Source organism: Carcharhinus amblyrhynchos, chromosome 3 (assembly GCF_965287045.1).
Source record: "Carcharhinus amblyrhynchos chromosome 3, sCarAmb.v2.hapA, whole genome shotgun sequence".
Taxonomy (NCBI): domain Eukaryota; kingdom Metazoa; phylum Chordata; class Chondrichthyes; order Carcharhiniformes; family Carcharhinidae; genus Carcharhinus; species Carcharhinus amblyrhynchos.
In genome coordinates, this window is record NC_137326.1 from 71,576,813 (window position 1) to 71,601,836 (window position 25,024).

The 25,024-nt window shown below is 45.4% G+C and overlaps 1 protein-coding gene across 1 annotated transcript in view; it reads left to right on the top strand.

Moving 5' to 3' along the window:
• Window positions 1–6,804: 6,804 nt before the first annotated feature.
• crocc2 (ciliary rootlet coiled-coil, rootletin family member 2) overlaps window positions 6,805–25,024 on the top strand; it is a 271,300-nt gene continuing 253,080 nt past the window's right edge. The window contains exons 1-2 of the mRNA XM_080185255.1: window positions 6,805–6,877; window positions 10,925–11,075. Coding sequence (XP_080041381.1) covers window positions 6,827–6,877; window positions 10,925–11,075 — 202 coding nt within the window. The 5' untranslated portion in view covers window positions 6,805–6,826. The remainder of the gene's footprint in view (window positions 6,878–10,924; window positions 11,076–25,024) is intronic.

A 25,024-nucleotide genomic window follows, 5' to 3' on the forward strand; every position in this document is an offset into this window, starting at 1 on the left:
GTCCATATTGGTATGAACATAGGCGAAAAGAGGGATGTGAAATGTGGTCCTGCAGTCAGAATTCAGGGAGATAGGTAGGAAATTAATCAAGAGTTGTAATCTCCAATTTACTCCCAATGCCATGCTTCTAATTTCATTGCAGTGTTAATGTAAGCCTACTTCTGACACTAATAAATAAACTAAAACTAAACAATTGAGTACAGAAATAGGATGATAAATCAGATGGTGTACAAGGGTGGGCTTGACATTTTTGGGACATTGAGACTGGCTCTGGAGGACATGGGACCTGAACAGGCCAGATGGGTTTCTCCTCAATAGATGTGGGACTCAGTTCCTCGTGGAATGTTTTGTTAGCCTTGTTGAGGAGGGATTAAACAAACTTAACAAGGATATGGGAACTAGGAAATAATAAGAACATAAGAACATAAGAAATAGGAGCAGGAGTAGGCCATCTAGCCCCTCGAGCCTGCCCCGCCATTCAATAAGATCATGGCTGATCTGTCATGGCTCAGTTCCACATTCCCGCCCTCTCCCCATAACCCTTAATCCCCTTGCCTATCAAAAACCTATCAACCCGCGTCTTAAAAATATTGAGCGAGGCAGCCTCCACCACTTCAACAGGCAGAGAATTCCAGAGATTCACCACCCTTTGAGTGAAGAAGTTCCTCCTCAACTCCGTTCTAAACCGCACCCCCCTTTATCTTGAGGCTGTGCCCTCTAGTCCTGAATAATGTCACATGGCGTTGTTTACCGTCGCGTTGAGCCCAATTTTGGGTATGAAAATTTGGTAAAGTGGGGTGTGAAGTGAGTAGCACAATCTGCGTTCGTTTTTGCATTGGTTCACACTTCACCATGGCCAAAATATCGGAATGATAGGCAACCCGCCTAAAATGGGCGCAACATCAATTTAAATATTTTTGCATATATTTTAATCCAATTAGTGAGCTTCATTCCCCACTTTACCATCCCGTTCGCCCAATCTGGATCAGTCTGGAACAGGCATGCTCTATAAAAGCCGATTCTGGTGTTCCATCAGGGAGAGTTCGTGAGGAGGTAAGTGCCTACCATCAGACGGCTCTACCATGGCAAAATGGCATAAATTCAGAATAGATCTCGGAACTCAAAACTAGACAACCATGAGGGTAGATGGAGATTTGTAATCTCACAATCAATAGATCAGATCTAAGCTCTGCAGTCCTGCAACATCCAGCCATGAATGGTAATGGATAATTAAAAAACATCCTGGAGGAGCATGCTTCACAAATATCCTAGTTGGACTATCTGCATAGTGTTTCATGAAGCCCTCCTGGATGCTCCTTACAAATTCTGCCCTATCCATGCCCCTAGCACTAAATGAATCCCAGGCAACATAGGGGAAGTTCAAATCTCCCACCACCACAACCCTGTTACTTTTTCACCTTGCCAAAATCTGCCTACATATCTGTTTCTCTATCTCCCGCTGGCAGTTGGGTGACCTATAGTAAACCCCCAGCACAGTGATTACAGGCTTCCTATTCCTGAACTCTACCCATATTGCCTCGCTTTATTAGCCCTCTGAGGTGTCCTCCTGCAGCACAGCTGTGATATTCTCCTTAACCAGTAATGCAACTCTCCCACTAATTTTACATCTCCCTCTATCCCACCTGAAACATCTGTATCCTGGAGTGTTAAGCTGCCAATCCTGTCCTTCCCTTCACCAAGTCTCTGTAATGGCAACAAGGTCATAGTTCATGTTATTAATCCAAGCTCTAAGTCCATCTGTTACACTTCTCGCATTGAAACAAATGCACTTCAGTCCACCAGATCCTCTTTGAGTAGCAACCACACTCTGCCTGTTATTCTCTGAGCCTTATTGGCCCTGCTCTCTGCTTCCCCTTCAGCCAATTCACTTTTGCTTTGGTTCCTACCCTTCTCCCCCCTGTAAAACTAGTTTAAATCCTTCTGTATGACAATAGCAAACCTCCCAGCCAGAATGTTGATGCCCTTCCAGTTCTTCTTGTACAGGTCCCACCTAGTGTGGAAGAGACCCCAAATGGGTCAGATATCTGAAACCCTCCCACCAGCCACGTGTTAAGCTGTACTGTCTCCCTATTCCTAGCCTCACTAATACGTGGCACAGGAAGTAATCCTGAGGTTACAACCCTAGAGGTCCTACTTTTTAACTTTCTAACTCCCTAAACTGCTGCTGCAGGATCTCATCACTCTTCCAACCTATGTCGTTAGTACCAATTTGTACCATGAGTTCTGGCTATTCACCTTCTCCCTTCAGAATATTTTCTCCCCAGTCAGAGACATTCTGGACCCTCGCACCAGGGAGGCAATATACCATCCTGGAGTCTCTTTCATGTCCACAGAAGCGCCTAACTGCACCCCTGACTAAAATCACCCCTATAACTATTGCTCTAGTGCTCAGGCCCAGGATATCACTGTAGAAGTTCCTCAAGGTAGTGTCCTGGTCCCAACCATCTTCAGCTGCTTTATCAATGACCTTTCCTCCATCATAAGTCAGAATTGGGGAGTTTGCTGATGACATTCAGCAATATTCGCAATGCCCCATATACTAAAGCAATCCATGTCTATATCCAGCAAGACCTGAACAACAGTCAGGCTTGGACTAATAAGTGGCAAGTAACATTTTGCCTCACATGTACCTGGCAATGACCAGCTCCAACGAGAACTGATGTAGCCATTGTCCCTTGACATTCAAATGGGCGGCACAGTAGCATAGTGGTTAGCACTGCTGCTTCACAGCTCCAGGGACCTGGGTTCGATTCCTGGCTTGGGTCACTGTCTGTGTGGTGTTTGCACATTCTCCTTGTGTCTGTGTGGGTTTCCTCTGGGTACTCTGGTATCCTCCCACAGTCCAAAGATGTGTGGGTTAGGTTGATTGGCCATGCTAAAATTGCCCCTTAGTGCCCTGAGATGCATTGGTTAGAGGGATTAGTGGGAAAATATGTAGGCTTATGGGGGTAGGTTTTGGGTGGGATTGTGGTTGGTGCAGACTCAATGGGCCAAATGGCCTCTTTCTGTGCTGTAGGGTTTCTATGATTTCTATGATTCAATGGCATTACCATTGCTGAATCCCCCATTATCACTGGGGTTGGGGTTACCATTGACCAGAAATGGAACTGGACCAGCTATAAAAATACTGTGGCTACAAAAGGAGGTCAGAAGCTGGGAATTCTGCAGTGAGTAACTCCTGACTCCCCAAAGCCTGTCCACCGTTTATAGGGCACAAGTCAGGAGTGTGATGGAATACTCTCCACTTGCCTGAAAGGAAAGTGTTAAATTAAAAGCGGAGGCGTTTAGAGTAGCTAAGAGTAGTGGGCGAGAAGAGGATTGGGAGAGGTTTAAATGTCAACAAAGATTGACAAAGAAGTTGATAAAGAAGGGCAGGAGAAACTATGAAGCTGGGCTAGCGCTTAATATAAAAAAGATAGCAAGAGTTTTTATAAATATATAAAAAGGAAGAGGCTGGCTAGGGTGAACGTTGGTCCCTTAGAGGATGAGAAGGGGGACTTAGTGGTAGGGGATGGAGATATGGCTGAGGTTCTGAATAACTTTTTTGTTTCTGTCTTCACGGAGGAGGACGTGAATAATTTGCCGGGTGTGAGAGATGGAAAGGTGATAGGACTGGAGGGTCTTAATGACATTACTGTTACGAGAGAGGCGGTGCTCGACAGACTGGAGGGGCTGATTGTGGACAAGTCGCCAGGACCTGATGGAATGCATCCGAGGGTTCTGAAAGAAATGGTGGAGGTGATAGTGGATGCCTTGGTGGTTATTTTCCAGACGTCGCTGGATTCCGGGGAAGTGCCGGAAGATTGGAAAGCGGCTAATGTTACGCCGTTGTTTAAGAAGGGTGCCAGGCAAAAGGCAGGGAATTATAGGCCGGTTAGTTTAACGTCTGTTGTAGGAAAAATGTTAGAATCCGTCATCAAGGAGGAAATAGCGAGGCACCTTGAGAGGAATTGCTTGATAGAGCAGACGCAGCACGGTTTCATTAAAGGGAAGTCGTGTCTGACAAATTTACTGGAGTTCTATGAGGATGTGTCTAGGGCGGTGGATAGAGGAGAGCCGGTGGATGTGGTCTTTCTTGATTTTCAGAAGGCGTTTGACAAGGTACCTCACAAGAGGTTATTGCAGAAGGTCAGGGGACATGGAGTTGGGGTAAGGTGTTAGCGTGGATAGAGGATTGGTTGTCAAATAGGAGGCAGAGAGTGGGGGTCAATGGGTGCTATTTGGATTGGCGGATGGTGACTAGTGGAGTGCCCCAGGGGTCGGTGCTGGGGCCTCAGCTATTTACCATTTATATAGATGATCTGGAGGAGGGAACCGAGTGTAGGGTGTCGAAATTTGCTGATGACACCAAGATTGGTGGAACGGCAAATTGTGCGGAGGGTGTGGAGAGTCTACAGAAGGATCTAGTTAGGCTGGGCGAATGGGCCAGGAAATGGCAAATGGAATTTAATGTTGGCAAGTGCAAGGTGGTCCACTTTGGTAGGAATAATGGTAGGAAGGATTATTACTTACGTGGTGAAAAACTGCAGCAAGCGACGGTGCAGAGGGACCTTGGGGTCCTTGTGCATGAGTCGCAAAAACCCAGCTTGCAGGTGCAGCAGGTGGTCAGGAAGGCGAATGGGATGCTGGCCTTCATAGCGAGGGGGATTGAATATAAAAGTAGGGAGGTATTGCTGCGGCTGTATAGGGCATTGGTGAGGCCGCAGCTGGAGTACTGTGTGCAGTTTTGGGCGCCGTACTTACGCAAGGATATTTTGGCCTTGGAGGGAGTGCAGAGGAGGTTTACTAGGCTGATACCGGAGTTGAGGGGGTTGAACGATGAGGAGAGGCTGAATAAACTAGGCTTGTATTCGTTAGAGTTTAGAAGAATGAGGGGAGATCTCATTGAGACGTATAAGATGATGAATGGGATGGATAGGATAGAGGTGGAGAGACTCTTCCCGCTCAGAAAGGATAGTAGGGCTAGGGGGCACAGCCTCAAGATAAAGGGGGGGGCGCGGTTTAGAACGGAGTTGAGGAGGAACTTCTTCACTCAAAGGGTGGTGAATCTCTGGAATTCTCTGCCCGTTGAAGTGGTGGAGGCTACCTCGCTAAATATTTTTAAGATGCGGGTTGATGGGTTTTTGATAAGAGAGGCGATTAAGGGTTATGGGGAGAGGGCGGGAAAGTGGAACTGAGCCACGACAGATCAGCCATGATCTTATTGAATGGCGGGGCAGGCTCGAAGGGCTAGACGGCCTACTCCTGCTCCTATTTCTTATGTTCTTATGTTAATACTCCAACAGAAACTGAGCACCATCCAGGAAACAGCAGTTCACTTTATTGATACCCCATCCACCATGGTAAACAAACACTCTCCCACTAACACATAATGACAGCAACGTGTACCATCGAAAAACACACTGCATCAATCACCGATGCTCCTTAGAGAGCATTTTCCAAACCTGTGACCTCTACTACCTTGAAGGAAAAGGGCAGTAGATGCATGAGGTTCCCCTGCAATTTACTCACCATCTTGACTTGGAAATACATCACCATTCCTTCAGTCACGCTGCGTGTAAACTCCCTCCCTAACGACACTGTGGGTGTACCTACACCTGAGGGATGGCAGTTGTTCAGGAAGGCTTACCACCATCTTCTCAAGGGCACCGAGGAATGGGTAATAAATGCCCACATCCCTTGAAAGAATAAACAACGATTAAAAATTGTTTCTTTTGAAAGCTTAACCATCTTAGTTTCAGATATGTCATTGCTGCTCAGGTTTTACTTACCTGACTGAATCGACAAGGCGGCTGCCAGAGCAAGTCATCCTGACAAGCAAAGGTGGATTGCGTCTTCCTCAAAAGTTAAATTTTACATCTCCAGGCAGGATGTGGGCAGCAACTCTGATATAAAAGGCCCGAGTCCCAGTTCTAGGCGTTTAGCAGATAATCTAGACATTGCAATACTGAGGGAGTGCTGCATTGTCAGGGGTGCCACTGTGACAGTTAATCTTGTAACCTTATGCTGCAGCAACATGCAGCCACATCGATGCACTTTGTGGATTATTGGCATTTTAACCCTTCCCTTTATTCTGCCTGTAATTAGCGCTGCTGCTGCCGATCCCGCTCCAAGCTGCCGGGATCCCGCCAATTTTGAAGCCCTCCTTCCAACTTTCCAAAGCGTCCCCGTCTCCAGGCAACCGGAAGCTCGCAACGTCCCGTTTCCATGGTAACGCAAGCTCGGTGTTCGATTGCCACAGGAACCATCGCGGGGGAAGGTTCGGGGGTCAGTGGAGAGCGGATTGCATTGACTGTCCGAGGCCGGGAGCACAGAGCGGCAACACTCCCCCCCCCCCCCTCCACACACCCCGAGAATCAAACCCCCACCCCCAGGGGAAACAACCCACCCCAGGGTGATCCCCCTCGCCCAGAGTAACCTCCTCCACTCCCCATTCCCGGGGCAACCCCACTCCGCCAGCCCCAGTATAACCAACCCCCTCCCCCATTCCAGACTAACTCCCCCACCCCCACAGCAAATCCCCTACCCCAGCTCCAGGGCAAGCCCTCCCCCAGGGCAATTCGCCCATCCGCAGGGGCAACCTCCTAACCCCAAACCGCTGGTGTAACCCCCCCCTTCCCCTCCCCACACCTCCTCCAAGAGCAACACCCCCCCCCCACCTCATCCCCCGGGCCATAACCCCTCTCCACCACAACTCCCGCTCCACCCCCGGACTCCCAGGACAACCAGCAACAAACAGGACGCCCACCCTCATTCTCGACGGGGCAGGAATCGGCACCGAGTTCCAGGGTCATCATCATCCCTCATGAGTTCACCGAGCGAGCGCCCTGAGGAGAAGCTGGAGGCCGTTATCCAGGTTAGACACAGCTACTACAGCCCTTCCTCTCCCACTCGCCAGTTATCATGTTGCAGACACGGAGGGGGAGTTGTCCCCGATCTGCGGCAGTAGAGGAGATGGAGGGAGTTTGCAGACTGTCTAGTCCTTAGCACTGGGGGAACTGTGCTGCTATCCTGAGGCTGGGGACATCCCGGGCAACACATCTGCCCCTCCGCAAGAAATGCAACCAGGCTCTTTCCCTTGTATACTTCCCAAGAAACGGCTTGGAGTGGCAGCATTAACTAGGGGAGACTCTGCAAAACCATATGCCGGGCATCTCTTCCCAGATTCAGAATGGAGAGATGCAAAGCTGGAAGTTGAAGAAAATTAATAAGAGAATGTAGTTGACAGGAATGAGGGTAGAAAATCAGCAATGAAGAAGTTTGTCAGTGCCTGTGTGATGGTGTATATTTCAATGCACAAGAAAGAGTCTTGTGAATGTAGGTGGGTGAAGGGCACAGGTAAACAGACATGGCAAGTGTATGGGTTGCAATGTGCCAGGTGTGTGGGTACCAGCTGAATGGAGGTGATCTCCCACTGATAGCTGAGGGTAGGTTTGTGGTGGAGAGAAGGGATGCTTACAGGCACAAAGAGCACCCTGACTCTGAATTAGAGGTTTTCCCCTCTGACAGGGACTTGAACCTACCAGCTCAGCTGCATGTATTCCTAAACAGTGACCACCTCTCCCAGTAGTGTGCTGAAGCTTCACAACTGGTGACCCTCTGATTCCCTGGTTCCAAAGGCAGCCAGTTTGTGCTAAAATTCCTAAGCTGGCAAAAAGTGCAGGCTCGGGGCCCACTTTTTACCTCAATGTCAATATCCCAACTCCCCTCATAAAATTCAGCCATAATCACTGGCACCAAAATTCTCTGTCACTGATAACCCTTCCACTTGTCCAACTTCATCTCCTATCACAAAACCCTTCTCTTTTGGGGTTTGTTTTGCACTGGGTGAGTGGTGGTGGTGGGGGGGAACACCCTCCTCAACCTCACCCTCCTGGTAACATAGAATTGCCCCTAATTGGGTCTCTAATTATGGAAATTAACTGGCTGCTACTGTGGAGCAAACACTCTCTCCACTTCCACTCCTGTCATCAGTAAAGTAACTGACCACCCTTTCGCTCTGCCCAGTCATCTCCTGGGAACTAGTAAAATTCCGGCCTATAATTCAGTTAGATTTAGCATCTAAATGACACAGTGTAAAGGTTTTAAATTAGGCAAAGGCTAACTTTACTCAGCCCATGTGGATGCGAAACAGCTGTTTGAAGGTAAATTAGTTCTGAGAAGTGCAAGGTATCCAAGGAAGAGATAGCAAGGGTTCAGAACAAAACAAGAAAAAAGGCAGGATTGCCAAATCTAGAGCTCCTGGAAACAAGAGCAAGATAAGGCAAAAATAGGGAAGCTTCTATCAGATACCAAGAATTCCATAGTGCAGGAAACATAGGCAAGTATTGAAAGTGTAGGGGTGAAATTAAAAAGGAAATTAGGAAAGCAAAGAAAGAGAGGGTTTGAAAATATTAACAAGTACAATCAAGGAAAACCCCAAAAATGTTTTAGAAGTAAACAGAGCAAGAGGATAATTAAGTAAAGAGTAGGGCCTATTACAGATCAAAAAGGTGCCCTGTGTGCCCTAACAACGGCCATTATGATAGCTTTCTGAACCTGCGTGATTCTAATGCTCCTGGATACAAGAGTAAAATAAGGCAAAAAAATGTAAGCTTCTATCAGACACTGAGTTCCATAGTGCAGGAAACATAAGAACATAAGAAATAGGAGCAGTAGGCCATCTAGCCCTTCGAGCCTGCCCTGCCATTCAATAAGATCATGGCTGATCTGAAGTGGCTCAGTTCCACTTTCCCGCTTTCTCCCCATAACCCTTAATTCCTTTGTCTGTCAAAAACCTATCTACCCGTGACTTAAATATATTTAGCGAGGTAGCCTCCACCACTTCAACGGGCAGAGAATTCCAGAGATTCACCACCCTTTGAGTGAAGAAGTTCCTCCTCAACTCTGTTCTAAACTGCCCCCCTCTTATCTTGAGGCTGTGCCCTCTCGTCCTGCTGTCCTTTCTGAGCAGGAAGAATCTCTCTACCTCTACCCTATCCATCCCTTTCATTATCTTATACGTCTCTATAAGATCCCCCCTCATCCTTCTAAACTCCAACAAGTACAGACCCAGTCTATTTAATCTCTCTTCATAGTCTAACCCCCTCATCTCCGGTATCAGCCCAGTGAACCTCCTCTGCACTGCCTCCAAGGCCAAAATATCCTTGCGCAAGTGCGGCAACCAAAACTGCACACAGTACTCCAGCTGCGGCCTCGCCAGTGCCCTGTACAGTTGCAGCAAGACCTCCCTGCTTTTATATTCTATCCCCCTCACTATAAAGGCCAGCATCCCATTTGCCTTCTTGATCACCTGCTGCACCTGCAGACTGGGTTTTTGCAACTCATGCACAAGGACCCCCAGGTCCCTCTGCACTGTAGCATGCTGCAGCTTTTCGCCCTTTAAATAGTAATCCCTCCTGCTATTATTCCTGCCAAAGCGGATAACCTCACACTTGCTAACATTGTACTCCATCTGCCAGGTCCTCACCTACTCGCTCAGCCTATCCAGATCCCTCTGCAGACTTTCCACACCCTCCGCACAATTTGCTTTTCCACTCATCTTTGTGTCATCAGCAAATTTTGTTACCCTACACTTAGTCCCCTCCTCCAGATCATCTATATAAATGGTAAAAAGCTGAGGCCCCAGCACCGATCCCTGCGGCACTCCACTAGTTACCAACTGCCAATCAGAATAGCACCCATTGATACCAACTCTCTGCCTCCTATTAGACAACCAATCCTCTAACCACGCTAACACCTTACCCCCAACTCCATGCCCCCTAACCTTCTGAAGCAACCTTTTGTGCGGCACCTTATCAAACGCCTTTTGAAAATCGAGAAACACCTAGACGAGTAAAGAAAGTGTAGCTTTCTGAACTTGTATGGCAGCAAGCATGGACCTTGTGACCTCAATCTGAGCTTCTACTGCAGCACTGAGATGTTTGCTGGCTTCTGCCTGTGCTGCAGTGGAAGATGACATATTGCATACCAGACGTTGCACCTGCAAACATATTTATGATACAATCTTGGAATTGTTCATCATTTTCACACTGGAAAGAATGGGCTTCAAGCTCTACACCATTATGTATGTTGGGGCATAGTCCCTTTAACAGATCAGGTCACCTTGACTCTAGGGCTGATCTGCCTGGGAATGTCCCTGAGAGAGCAGTTGTCATTTGGAGTGTGGAGCGAGTAAGCCTGCAATAGGTATATGTTCTCAGACATCTGTCTGTAGAATACGTTGTTGAGAATACCTCTCAGTAGTAAAAAATTTAACATACATAATGCTCTAAGGCACCTTGCCCTCTACCAGAGAGTGAGGAATGCCAGTGAGTGTGCAGAAATTTGTTTGGGCAATGTGTTTGCCATAGCTGAATAGTGGGAAGAATGTAAATGCAGCACGATGTAGATGTGAGGTTTGCAGCGTATGGAGCCTTTTGGCATGAGCCCTGATTGCTGGTGGGTGAGTAATGAGGCTGTGGTGCGCTGAGTAGCAGAAGAGATTGGGGCTGCGATGAGTTGGCAGTGTCAGTGAAGATGCATTCACGGATCTTGACTAATCTGTGAGTTTTTTCTAGCACCCAAGCCAAGTCCTCAGGTATGTCTCTGGGAGTTAATCTCGGTGACCAGCATTCCCATTCCTTTCTCAGTTTTTCAAGGACATGCAAGTGCACATGTATTTGGTATTCTTCCCTCTGTGGTTCAACATTCCCTTGCTCTCTCTTGGCACCTCTGCTATTTTAATGGTGATAAAGGATTTGGCAAACTTTACAAAATAGCACCAAACGAACAATTGGGTTAAAGGTTTTCCAAGTCTATTTATTTGAAGCACCTGGGGAAACCATGGCATTGGTGTGCATGCGTGCGTGCGTGTGTGTCGATACACACACCTGATCAGCTTATTGCTTTTCTGTTATTTCAGAAACTAGAAGACACTGTACTGAACCCAGAGCTGAGTGGAGAGGATAAAACTCTGACAGTACGTGGAGAAGGAGAGGGTGCGACACTAACTCCAGTCCCTGCTCGAATCCGAGAGATAGTTACAAAGAATCTAACTGCGGAAGGAATGGAAGGTGAGGGAACTGCTCTAACTGGAGAACATTGGAATAATGACGACAAGACTGCACCCAATAGTGATGGCGAAGGATGGCACATGAGAGAAATCCATCGATTTCATAGAATTCCTACAGTGCAGAAGGGGGATATTCAGCCTATCGAGTTTGCACCAACTCTAACAGAGAAAGTTACACAGGCCCACTCCCCCACTTTATTCCAAATCTCAAGTATTTATCCATTGATTCCCCTAATCTACACATCTTTGGGCACTAAGGGACTATCTAGTTTGGCCAATCCACCTAACCTGCACATCCTTGGACTGTGGGAGGAAACTGGAGCACCTGGAGGAAATCCACGTAGACATAGGGAAATGTGCAAACTCCACATAGCCAGTCACCCAATGCCAGAATTGAACCTGGCGCTATTTGTAATTTGGTAGTTGTCATTTGAAGCGTGGAGCAAGTAAGCCTGTGATAAATATTTGTGTTCCCTGATGCCTGTCTGTGGAATAAGTTCTTGAGAATACCCCTCAGTAGTAAAGAATTTAACATACATGATGCTCTATGGCACCTCTGGATCACTAGTCTGATGACAATAGCACTATACCACTGGCTCCTTGTCTGGTGCTCATTCTCCATTTTGAATGTCAGGACTTATTTTTTGGCTCTTTCATCTTTGTTGAGCCAGCACAGTGGTTAGCACTGGTGCCTCAAGCACTAGGGAACTGGGTTCGATTCCTGGCTTGGATCACTGTCTGTGTGGAGTTTGTATGTTCTTCCCGTGTCTGCATGGGTTTCCTCCAGGTGTTCCAGTTTTCTCCCACAGTGCAAAGATGTGCGAGCTAGGTGGATTGGCCATGCTAAATTATCCGTTAGTGTCAGGGGGATTAGCAGGGTAAATATGTGATGATACAGGTATAGACCCTGGGTGGGATTGTTGTCAGTGCAGGCTGAATGGATCGAATGGCCTCCTTCTGCACTGTAGGGATTCTATGAACTCATGACCATGAATCCTTTTGTGCCAAAAGTAGCTGTCAGCCCTTCCCCACCTTTCTTCCTTGCCAACCTTTCTATAAGTATTGAAAGGACACAAGTGACCAGATAAATTTAAGACAGGAGACGGTCAATTTAAACTGTCCTGGATTCCCACTCTCTACCTGCCCATAAACAGAAAGTTGCCTTTTTAGTTTCTGATTTCCTCTTTAACTGATGGTATATTTTTGCCAATCCTTAAATTTGGAAATGTTCTAATCTTCTAAAATAACTTGCATAGCAAATCGAGGTAAGATGAAAACAAAAGTGTTGGTTTATTTTTACACACAAACACACGCAAAAGAGTTTTGCTCACTCAATAAATAGGTGATAAAGAAAAAGGAAAAGGATTCATGACACGACCACAACAAAATACAACTATCAATTTTACGTATCCAGAGTTCAGGATTAGAAGTCAACCGGAATGTTCCTTCTGAGGGAAGGTTGCCTAATTGTAGAATGCCCATCTTTCCAGAACAAGATTTCCATGACAGGAGAAGGCATATAGAATGAGTCAGGTGGCATGTTCCAAGGTTCCAGTAGTAGGCAGGTTCGATGAGGATTAGATTTCTTTCTGCTGCCATCTGCCTGAAGATAGACTGCACAGGCTGTTGCCTGGAGTTCTATTCATTTTGAAAGTCAACCAGGAACTGTTGGAATTCAGTTCCAACAGATAGGATCACAGTGCAGCTTGCTCAATGTTGGACACAGGGTATATATTCCTAACACTAGAATCTTGAAATTTAATGGCAGCCAGGATTCTTTTTTGATTTTGGAGACACTGGTGTTGGGTTAATTAATTGCGACTCTCTTTGTCAAAACCATTACATTAGGACTGCTAATGACTTGGTCAGTAGCACCATAATGGGAGATGATGACCTGCGAAGGTTTTCTTTTATTTGAAGTTAGCTGGACCAGACTCCCTGTCCCCTTGGCCTTGTTACTTTGAAACTGCTGCAAGGCATCAGGTGACCAGCTGGAGACATGCGAGTTTCCATTCTTTTGAGTGTATATATTTATTTTCTGTCTTGTCTCAACTGTGACACGAGGCCAATCTATCTATTCTGCCCTACCCTCATCAATCATCTTCGTTACTTCCTTGAAAAACTCGATCAAGTTAGTGAGACAGAACCTCCCCTTCACAAAACCATGTTGCCTTTTGCTAATATGTCCACTTACTTCCAAGTGGGAGTAAATCCTGTTTCGAAGACGTGGGGAGAACTTACAAAATGCACACAGACAGTGACCCAAGCCAGGAATTAAACTCAGCAAAGATGAAAGAGCAAATAATCTCTACCATGGACTCCCTAAGGCTTACCGGCCTATAATTAGGTGACTCATCTGACAAAGGAACAGCGCTCCGAAAGCTTGCAGCGTTTATTATCAGATAAACATGTTGGATTTTAACCTGGTGTTTTGAGACTTCTTACTGTGATCTCCCTTGTAGCCAGTGAGGAAAAAAAGATTTCTCTCAAGGCCCCAGCAATTTCCTCCCTTACATCTCTCAGTATTCTGGGGTATATCCCATTAGGCCCCTGGGGACTTGTCTATCTTAATGTTTCTCAAGATCCCCAATACATCCTCCTTTTTGATCTCAACATGACCCAAACTATCTACACACTCTTCCCCAAACTCATCATCCACCAAGTCTTTCTCTTTGGTGAATACTGACGCAAAGTACTCACTTAATATCTCGCCCATTTCTTCTGGCTCCATGCATAGATTCCCTCTGCTGTCCTTGAGTGGGCCAATTCTCTCCCTGGCTACCCTGTTGCTCTTTATATATGTATAGAAAGCTTTGGGATCTTCCTTAATCTCTGCTGGCCAATGACTTTTCGTGATCTTTTAGCCTTCCTGACTCTTTGTTTAAGTTTCTTTCCACTTTCATTGAATTCTACACTTGCTTTGTGTGTTCGCAGCCTTCTAGCTTCCTTTTTCTTTACGACTAGGCTCACAATATCTCTCCTTATCTAAGGCTCTCCTTATCCTTCATCCTTATCAAAATGTGCTGGTCCTGAATTTCTATCAACTTGCACTTGAAAGCCTCCCCCATGCCAGATATTGATTTGCTCTCAAATATCTGCCCCCAGTCTGCATTCTTCAGTTCTTGCCTAATATTGCTGTAATTAACCTTCCCCCAATTTAGCATCTTCATCCATCAGTAGCTTACAGCTTACTGAACTGTGGTCACCGTTCCCAAACTGCTCCCCTACTGAAACACTGGCCACCTGGCCAGGCTTATTCCCCAGTGTCGGTTCCAGAATGGTCCCTTCCCTAGTTGGACTATCTGTGCACTGTTTCAAGAAGCCCTCTTGGTTGCTCCTTTGAAATTCTGCTCCATCCACAACCCTAGCTGTAAGTGAGTCTCAGTCAATATAGGGGAAGTTAAAATCACCCACCACAACAACTCTGTTAATTCTACACCTTGCCAAAATCTGCGTACACATCTGTTCCTCTATCTCCCACTGGCCGTTGGGAGGCCTATAGTAAATCCCCAACACTGCGACTACACACTTCCTATTTCTGAGCTCTATCCATATTGCCTCACTGTACGAGCCCTCCGAAGTGTCCTCGCACAATACAGCTGTGATATTCTCCTTCACCAGTAGTGCAGTTCCCCGACCCCTTTTACACCCCCTGCATCCCACCTGAAATACCTGTACCCTGGAATGTTAAGCTGCCAATCCTGTCTTTCCCTGAACCAAGTCTCTGTAATAGCAACAACAACATAGTTCCAAGTATTAATCCAAGCTCTTAAGTTCATCTGTCTTACCTGTTACACATCATGCATTGAAACAAATGCAGTTCAGTCCACCACACCCTCTTTGATCAGCAACCACATCCTGAGTCTTACTGACCCTACTCTCTACTTCCCCATCAGTTAATTCACCTTTGCTTTGGTTCCACCCCCACCAACTAAATGCTCTCATGTGACACTAGCAAACCTCTTGGTCAGAGTATTTATGCCTCTGCAGTTTAGATGCAACCTGTTCTTCTCATTCAGATCCCACCTGCCCCAGAAGAGATCCCAATGGTCCAGATATCTGAAACTCTCCCTCCTACACCAGCTGTTTAGCCACTTGTTGAGATGTACTACCTTCCTATTTCTAGCCTCACTGGCACATGGCACAGGGGATAATCCTAAGCTTACAACGCTAGAGGTCCTACTTTTTAACTTTTATCTAACTTCCTAAACTGCTGCTGCAGGACCTCATCATTCTTCCTGCCTATATCGTTAGTACAAATATGTACCACAGCATCTGGGTGTTCACCCTCTCCCTTCAGAATGCTTTCTGTCTGTTCAGAGACATTCTGGACCCTGGCACCAGGGAGTGTCTTTCACATCCACAGAAGCCCCAATCTGTACCACTAACTATAGAGTCCTCTATAACTATTGCTCTAGTGCTCTTTGTCCTTCCCTGCTTAATGACAGGGCCAGCCATAGTGCTACTGCTTTGGCTGCTGCTGCTATTATCCCCTGATAGGTCATCTCCCCCAACAGTATCCAAAACAGTATACTTGTAAGGAACGAGGACGACCACAGGAGACTCCTGAACTGACTGCCTGCCCCTTCTTGTGGTCACCTCTCTATCTGCCTGCACCTTGGGTGTCGCAACATCACTAAAACTCCTGTCCACGACGCTTTCCGTACCTTTGTGCTCCTAAGCGCATCCAACTGATGTGGTTCCATGTGGTCTGTGAGGAGCTGCAGTTTGGTGCATTTCCTACAGATGTAGTCGTTCGAGAAGCTGGAAGCCTCACGGATCTCCCACATCTCACAAGTGCAGCACTTAGTTTCACTGACCAACATTTCTATAGCCAATTAAATTACTTAAGAAAATTTAATAAACTCTTACTTCACCTGTACCTCCTCACAGTGCCCTCTTTTTTACATAGACGGTGGTGGGTGCCAAGAACTCACTGCCGGGGGAGGTAATGGAAGCAGATACAATAGTGATTTTTAAAGGGCGTCTTCACAAATACATGAATACATTGGGAATTTTGGAGGAGGTAGTGGAAGCAGATATGATAGTGACTTTTACGGGGCGTCTTGACAAATACATGAATAGGATGGAAATAGAGGGATATGGTAACCGGTAGGTTAGGGGGTTTAGTTCAGTCAGGCAGTATGTTCCCTGAGGCTTAGAAGACTGAAGGGTTATTCCTTTTTTCTTTGCTCTTTGTTCATTCCGGAAGCACCTGAACAATGGGCTCTGTGGCTGCAATGTATGGAAAACAGTGACAATACCTTCTTCAGCTATTTTGTTAACTCAGGCTCAAGACATTGGAATGGAGAACAAAACTGGATCCTAATAAGGTCTTGCCATGGGCCCAGAGATTGGAAAGTTCCTTTCTTTCCACATGCCTCCCTTTTTTGGCTCCAACGTCACATGGCGTGCACTCTCTCACTATTGACGTTGCCTCTGGTAATTCCAAGTTTAACTTTTATAAGCCTTTCGGGTTAAGAGACTTAAGGTATTGAACATATTTTAGATCCTTTGTAAATACTTGTTACATTATGAAGTGGTGTGATAAGGGAGCACAGTCAGGAATTGTAGCAGGTGAGACACAGACAATGCAAAGGCCTGTTGATCTTGGGAGGGATTTTCCAGCTTTGGGGTGGATACAATGGGAAATCCCACTGACAGCAGTGGGACCGGAAGATCCCATCGCTGGTCAACAGCAGGCTGCCTCAGCTCCTGAAACAGGTTGCAGGGAGGCCAGAGGATCTCGCCTGTATATTTATTCATAAGAGCATCACTGGTAAGCTGTCATGTTCCAATTCCAATTCTCTTCTTGTATCTAGTGGTTCACTAAGACAGATATTCATTCATTTCCATAGCTAGTAATTCCCAGAACAGGTTACTTGCCTGTTGCCAGGGGCTTATGGCTTATGGGATACCATTCCACATCAAGCATGACTGACCGGAAGTCTCTCTGGTTGTTACCACCTGGCATTGCCTTGTTGGATGGATCTGCAGGCTGATACTCAATTTGTCTGACTGCATTATGCATGCATCTTCCTTGGATATCCAGTCCTAAGGTGGGACTCGAACCTGAAGTTTCTGGCTCAGAGGCAGGGATGTTACCACTGTGAAGTTATCATGTACTCATACAAAATTGCCCTTGAGAAGGTGATGGTGAGCTTCCCCATTGAATCCTTCAGTATGAATGGCCAAGGAAAGTGCACAAGCATTCAAAACATGGTCAGATTAAGTGTCAACCTGCAAATCTATCCCACAAGCCAATGCCAGGCAGTAAGAGCTGGAGAGACTCCTGGTCAGCCATGCTTAATGTGGAGTGGCACCTCTCGAGCTATAAGCTCTTGGTAATTCCCAGAGCAGGTTACTAGTTACGGAAATGAATGACTACCTGCCTTTGTGAACCACTAGGTACAAGAAGAGAATCGGAATTGGAACATGACACTTGCCAGTGATGTTCATATGAATAAATATACCAATGAGATTCCCTGGTCTTCCTGCAGCATGTTCCTCAGCAGCAGGAGGCAGCCTGCTGTTGACCAGTGGGGGATCTTCTAGTCTCACCACTGTCAATGGGAATTCCCATTGAATCCACCCCACACCACTGGAAAATCCATGGTGGGGGAATGCCATTGGTGGGACTGGAAGATCCTGCTGTCGTGACCAACCCAGAAAATTCTGGCATACATTTAAAAATTCCTGTCTCCAGCTCCAGTTTTCTAGAAGGAATTCCCATTATTTTACTTAGTAAGTAAAATCAGTGTGGGGTGAATTCCTCATCTCTTTCCCTGAGTAACATGTTTCTGACAGAAAGGGGACCTAGTGGTAGGGGATGGGGATATGGCTAAGGTATTGAATAACTTTTTTGTGTCTGTCTTCACGGAGGAGGACGTGAATAATTTGCCGGGTGTTAGCGATGGAAAGGTGGTAGGACTGGAGGGTCTTAATGACATTACTGTTACTAGAGAGGCGGTGCTCGACAGACTGGAGGGGCTGATTGTGGACAAGTCCCCAGGACCGGATGGAATGCATCCGAGGGTTCTGAAAGAAATGGCGGAGATGATAGTGGATGCCTTGGTGGTTATTTTCCAGACGTCGCTGGATTCCGGGGAAGTGCCGGAAGATTGGAAAACGGCTAATGTTACGCCGTTGTTTAAGAAGGGTGCCAGGCAAAAGGCGGAGAATTATAGGCCGGTTAGTTTAACGTCTGTGGTAGGTAAAATGTTAGAATCCGTCATTAAGGAGGAAATTGCGAGGCATCTTGAAGGGAATTGCTTGATAGAGCAGACGCAGCACGGTTTCATTAAAGGGAAGTCGTGCCTGACAAATTTACTGGAGTTCTATGAGGATGTGTCTAGGGCGGTGGATAGAGGAGAGCCGGTGGATGTGGTCTTTCTGGATTTTCAGAAGGCGTTTGACAAAGTACCTCACAAGAGGTTATTGCAGAAGGTCGAGGGACATGGAGTTGGGGGTAGGGTGTTAGCGTGGATAGAGGATTGGTTGTCAAATAGGAGGCAGAGAGGGGGGGTCAACAGGTGCTATTTGGATTGGCGGATGGTGACTAGTGGAGTGCCCCAGGGGTCGGTGCTGGGGCCTCAGCTTTTTACCATTTATATAGATGATCTGGAGGAGGGAACCGAGTGTAGGGTATCGAAATTTGCTGATGACACCAAGATTGGGGGAATGGCAAATTGTGCGGAGGGTGTGGAGAGTCTGCAGAAGGATCTAGATAGGCTGGGCGAATGGGCCAGGAAATGGCAAATGGAATTTAATGTTGGCAAGTGTGAGGTGGTCCACTTTGGTAGGAATAATGGTAGGAAGGACTATTACTTACGTGGCGAAAAACTGCAGCAGGCGACGGTGCAGAGGGACCTCGGGGTCCTTGTGCATGAGTCGCAAAAACCCAGCTTGCAGGTGCAGCAGGTGGTCAGGAAGGCGAATGGGATACTGGCCTTCATAGCGAGGGGGATTGAATATAAAAGTAGGGAGGTCTTGCTGCAGCTGTATAGGGCATTGGTGAGGCCGCAGCTGGAGTACTGTGTGCAGTTTTGGGCGCCGCACCTGCGCAAAGATATTTTGGCCTTGGAGGGAGTGCAGAGGAGGTTTACTAGGCTGATACCGGAGTTGAGGGGGTTGAGCTATGAGGAGAGGCTGAATAAACTAGGCTTGTACTCATTAGAGTTTAGAAGAATGAGGGGAGATCTCATTGAGACGTATAAGATGATGAATGGGATGGATAGGATAGAGGTGGAGAGACTCTTCCCGCTCAAAAAAGACAGTAGGACTAGGGGGCACAGCCTCAAGATAAAAGGGGGGCGGTTTAGAACGGAGTTGAGGAGGAACTTCTTCACTCAAAGGGTGGTGAATCTCTGGAATTCTCTGCCCGTTGAAGTGGTGGAGGCTGCCTCGCTAAATATTTTTAAGACGCGGGTTGATGGGTTTTTGATAAGAGAGGGGATTAAGGGTTATGGGGAGAGGGCGGGAAAGTGGAACTGAGCCACGACAGATCAGCCATGATCTTATTGAATGGCGGGGCAGGCTCGAAGGGCTAGATGGCCTACTCCTGCTCCTATTTCTTATGTTCTTATGACATGTCGCTTTCCATATGCCACTTTTTAGTTTCTAAACATTAGATTTGTTTGAGATGCCATCAGAAATTTGTTGCAAGTCTATTCTCAATTTTCTTTATTAAGTAAAACTACAAAGACAAAATCTACTTAGTGTTCAGGTACGCTTACAATTACCCACCTGATCTGTCTTCCATTGGTGAAATGGGTTCCATGGAACTGGTGACCAGTCAAACTCCTCTACAGAGCAGCTATTTTTTTTCTTCCTATCTTCTTCCACTCTGTCTTTCGTCTGTCTTTCATCTGTCTTTCTCCTCCCCTGACCCCAGAACTGAAAGATTTTTATATCCTTCTTTGCTGCAGGCTGACTTGTAATCAGGATTTTGAGTGACCTAATCAGTCAATGGGTATTTTGTCCATTGTGGCCACAATTCACCGTGATTTGATTAGTTCATCAACACTAATTCTTGATTATTTGTTATAATAGGGCACAGTAATGAGTAGAACAGAACCAATATCAGTATTTGATAGTGCTAGTCCAAAGATGTATGGGTTAGGTGGATTGGCCATACTAAATTGTCCCTTAGTGTCGGGGAACTAGCTAGGGTAAATGCATGGAGTTATAGGGATAGGACCTGGGTGGGTTTGTGGCTGGTGCAGACTCATTGGGCCAAATGGTCTCCTTTTGCATCATAGGACTTTATGCTTCTATGATTCTAAATGGCTTAGCAATTCCCTTTTGTTCTCAGGTCAAAGTTCTGTCTGCAGTTTGCTGAGGTCAACTAAGTTGCTCCCAGGTCAATGACCTTTTCCAGCAGTAAGTAGTTACAAACATGGAAATGAGTAGGGCTGTAACAAAAAACATATAAATGCCGTTGTAGAAGTCAGTGAGATACAGAAGAACTTGTCTGGCTATATGAAAATGGTGTCCAACACTAAGAAACTGAATTGCCCTGTCTTTAGACAACGCCACTCAATTCAGCATATAGGTCTAATGACTGAGATGACAAAACAGCTGGCAGTCCTTCTGAAATTTTCTTACAAACTTCCAGGCAGCCATGGACCTCCAGTTGAGAACCCTTGCCCTATTATTCCCCCGTGCTTACTGAGCATACTGCATTTTGTTAAGTCTGTGGGCGTAGCATGGCTTTTAGTGCCGTAAAATAAAGATCATGTTTTACTGTCTTTTTGTCAATATACAATTTCCATGTACATTTTTAAATTCAGTAGCATTCACTTAATGCTCATAGTAATTCAACATAAGCTTGCAATGATGCTGCTGAATTCTTTGTTACACTACTTGAAGCACCAATGTTGCATGTAACTATCAAATATTTTTACTCAGTTACTAATGCGGGAAAATCTCCATGTACGCAGAGGCCCTGCATTAGCTCATTTCTGAAATTCTCCTGTTTACAGTGCCCTTTGGAAGTTATATAGGGTGAGGCTACTTAGTGGACACTTCTGTACCAGAATTTTGAGGGGGGGACCCACAGAATTTAACTCTGCTTAGGTCTTGGATGGGAAAGGAGAATACCATCCTTAAGAGAATTAAGGGTTATGGGAGCAGGCGGGTAAGTGGAACTGATCCACTTCAGATCAGCCATGATCTTATTGAATGGCGGGGCAGGCTCGAAGGGCTAGATGGCCTACTCCTGCTCCTATTTCTTATGTTCTTATGTTCTTATCTGCAATGGCCCCTTTCCACATTGAGTACCACCAAGGTCAACCACTACTGCAGCACTCTTGAAATGATGTGCAGACATTAAAGAAACATTGCAGAAAACATTCACAAGAATGTTTCCCAGGATAAGAAACTTCAGTTACATGGATAGAATGGAGAAGCCTATGCTGTTCTCCTTGGAGAAGAGGAGGTTGAGATAGGGTTTGATGCACGTAGTCAGAATCAGGGGTCTGGGCAGAGTGGATAGAGACAAGGTGTTTCCACTTATGAAAGGATTGAGAACTAAGAGCACTAATTTAAGACGATTGGCAACTAAAGCAATGCCGACATGAAGAAAATCACTAAATACATGGAGTGTTTAGGATCTGACTACAACACCAGAAAGTGCAGTAGAATTAGATCCAGCCATGTTTCCAAAAGGGAATCATTATCTGAAGAGAAAAAAGATTGGTGGGCATTGGGGAAAAGGAAAGGGAACAGGACAAATGTGTTGTTCTTGCTGAGAGTTGGTACAGGCATGATGGAACAAGTGGCTTCCTGTTCTGTAATTATCCTATTGCTATGTGATTATATATGATTCTTTCAATATCATGTAGATGCCAAATTGTCCCTTAGTGTCAGGGGGACTAGCTAGGGTAAATGGATACGGTTTTGGGAGAGGGCCTGGGTGGGACTATGGTCGATGCAGACTCAATAGGCTGAATGGCCTTTTTCTGCACTATAGCATTCAAGATTCCATGATTTCATGGTCGTTCATTGTGGGATAATGTACACTCTATGAAAAGTATGAATGAGAAAAGGTTACAGATTGTCCATACTGGCTTCACATTAATGATGGAGTTGGGTGGATGTATGTCATCAAGTGTCAGATTGTTTTACAAAAAGAAATGTACATAGAAAGAGGTCCTTGGGAAAGGTTGTCACACAAAGTAATGTTTTGTTCAGGATCTAGAGATTTTTGATTTAATTTGGTTAGAATTTTGAATTATGTATATTCACCCCAATTTTTATTTAAAGAAAGAGAAGGGAATCCATTAATTGCATATTAATTGTGTTTAAATGTATGCATCTAGTGGGTATTCACTTGAATCCCTATAAACATTCACAGGTCAAAACTTGGGTTTTGGAGATGTATTCTTGTTATGCGTGTTGTGGTGAGCTTCTTTGAGCTAACCACCGGAGACTGGGGGACAGGTTACAATCATTTATTCATGATTCAAACATGTGCAGCACTGCCCCAGCAAAGCCTTTAAAGCAGCACTCTCCTCTAAGACAGCACTCACAGGATGAGCATGCTGATGACAATGAAACCATTGTTGGTTATCATGAAAACCCATCTACCTATCTGGTTTACTATTGTCCTTTAGGGAAGGATATCTTCTGACCTTACCTGGTCTGGCCTACATGTGACTACAGACCCACAGCAATGTGGTTGACTCTTAAGTGCCTTCAGAAATGGTCCAGCAAGCCATTCAGTTCAAGGGCACTTAGAGATGGGTAATAAGTGCTGACGCAGTCAATGATGCCCACATCCCCTCAATGAATAATAAAAATACAAATACTTCATAGTTAGTCAGTACACAGAATATTGTTTAAACATCCAATCTTATCTACATAGGTTTATTATTAAACCTTTATCCAGAAGCTTGGCTATTGTCTCCAGCTAGTTGGAGATAATCTACTCTTCTAACAATTAAACAACTTTGCTGGTGGGTTCTGTGGATCTGAAAATTTTGGGATGGGTAAAGTTTACTGGGTGAAAGCATTTAATTAGCCTGTGATTTTCACTCTAATGCAGGGGTGTCAGCTCTATCCCCCGTTATGCTAAATCTATTCAATCACCCAAACATGTGCAACTCTGTAAATAATACAGATTGGCTCCAGTTTTATCCTTCAGCTGCTGGCTTTCTGGAATAGAACAGCATCAGCTGTCGCACTGTTTCCTTCAGAGTAAATATTAGCCTGAATTGAAAAGATTTGCTTTATTGCTCTGAGCCTGTCCTTTTTAAAAACTTATACGCAAGATATGTGTCCATCAACTCTTTGTGCAGCTTAACCGTCTTTGAAATTTTTGCTGTGAAATCACGTAATAGGCATGCAAGTACATATATGTTACACTTTTGTATGTGATGTAATAGCACTTATTATCCAGGGACTGTTTGAGAAGGTTATACACATAATGATATTGTCTGGAAAATTGTTATTTACTGTAGGTAACGAATGAGTCAGGAAATGTATAGATATTCCAGAATCAGCAGCAGCGCTCAGCTTTATCACTCTGTTCATTTTGGTATACTGGAACCTCAATATACATTTGATCCTTCTATGCTCCAAAATTCGAGTGGCTGTACTGTATGAAAAGCAAAATTCATTCACACCATGCTCTTAGCAGTTTGAATGTCAGTTTATATGTTGAAGTTTGGCACTTTGCCTGTGCAATAATCACTGTCTTCGTTGTGTGAACTACTCTCAGACCTTGTGGTGATCTGGAAAAGTGCTGTATAAATACAAGTATTTATTTTTCAGACAAAGAAAAATACAATTGAAGTTGGTCATTTAGATAATTGGCTAATTCTTTCAAAGAAACCTTTGGTTCCCCCTATCACAGTACACAAGTGCCTCTACGAATAACATCATTGTTTTCCCTCCACTGCCCTATAAATGGAAATTCCATGCATTAATAATTACTTGTGTGAAGAAGTGTTCCCTGATATTATGAACAATCAACAACTCTTCCGAGTTTGCAGAGTGTGTGATTTGGAAGGAAGCTTGGGAAGATGGTGTTGCTGTGCATTTGATGCTCTTTTACTTCAAAGTGATGAAGATCACTGACCATCTTTGTTGAGTTGCCCCAATGTATTACGTATCCTGCAGATAGTAGAAACTGCAACCATGGTGATCCAATGATGGAGCGAGTGGTTGTTTAATTCACTAGATTGTTGCTGGTTAAGCGGATGATTTTGGCCTGGATAGTGTTGAGTTCTGCTGAAGCTGTAGACATCCAGCCAAGTGATTATTATTCCATTGCATGCCTGTCCTGTGCCCTATAGGTGAACAAGTGGCTTTGAGGAGTAACAGGTGAACCACACACCACAAACAATCCAATGTCTGCCCTATCTGGCATTCATGTATCTAGTCCAACTTTTCTGGTCACTGATGTCTCTCAAGACGTTGATGGTGGGGGACTTGGTTTAGCAATGTCAGTGAGGTAATTGTATTCTCTCATTCAAGATAATCATTAGAACATAGAACGTTACAGCGCAGAACAGGCCCTTCGGCCCTCGATGTTGCGCCGACCAATTAAGAAAAAAGCAATGACCCTCTAACCTAAACCATTCCCTTTCCATCCATAAATCTATCCACGGACCTCTTAAACGCCCCCAAACTTGGCGCATCTACAACTTCAGCAGGCAGGGCATTCGCTTACCACCATCTGGGTAAAGAACCTACCTCTGACATCCGTCCTATAACTACCACCCCTTAATTTAAAGCTATGTCCCCTCGTGCTAGCTTTCTCCATCCGAGGAAAAAGGCTATCACTGTCCACCCTATCTAAACCTGTAATCATCTTGTACGTTTCAATAAGGTCTCCTCTTAGCCGCCTTCTTTCTAATGAAAACAACCTCAAATCCCTCAGCCTCTCCTCATAGGACCTTCCCTCCACACCAGGCAACATCCTGGTAAACCTCCTCTGCACCCTCT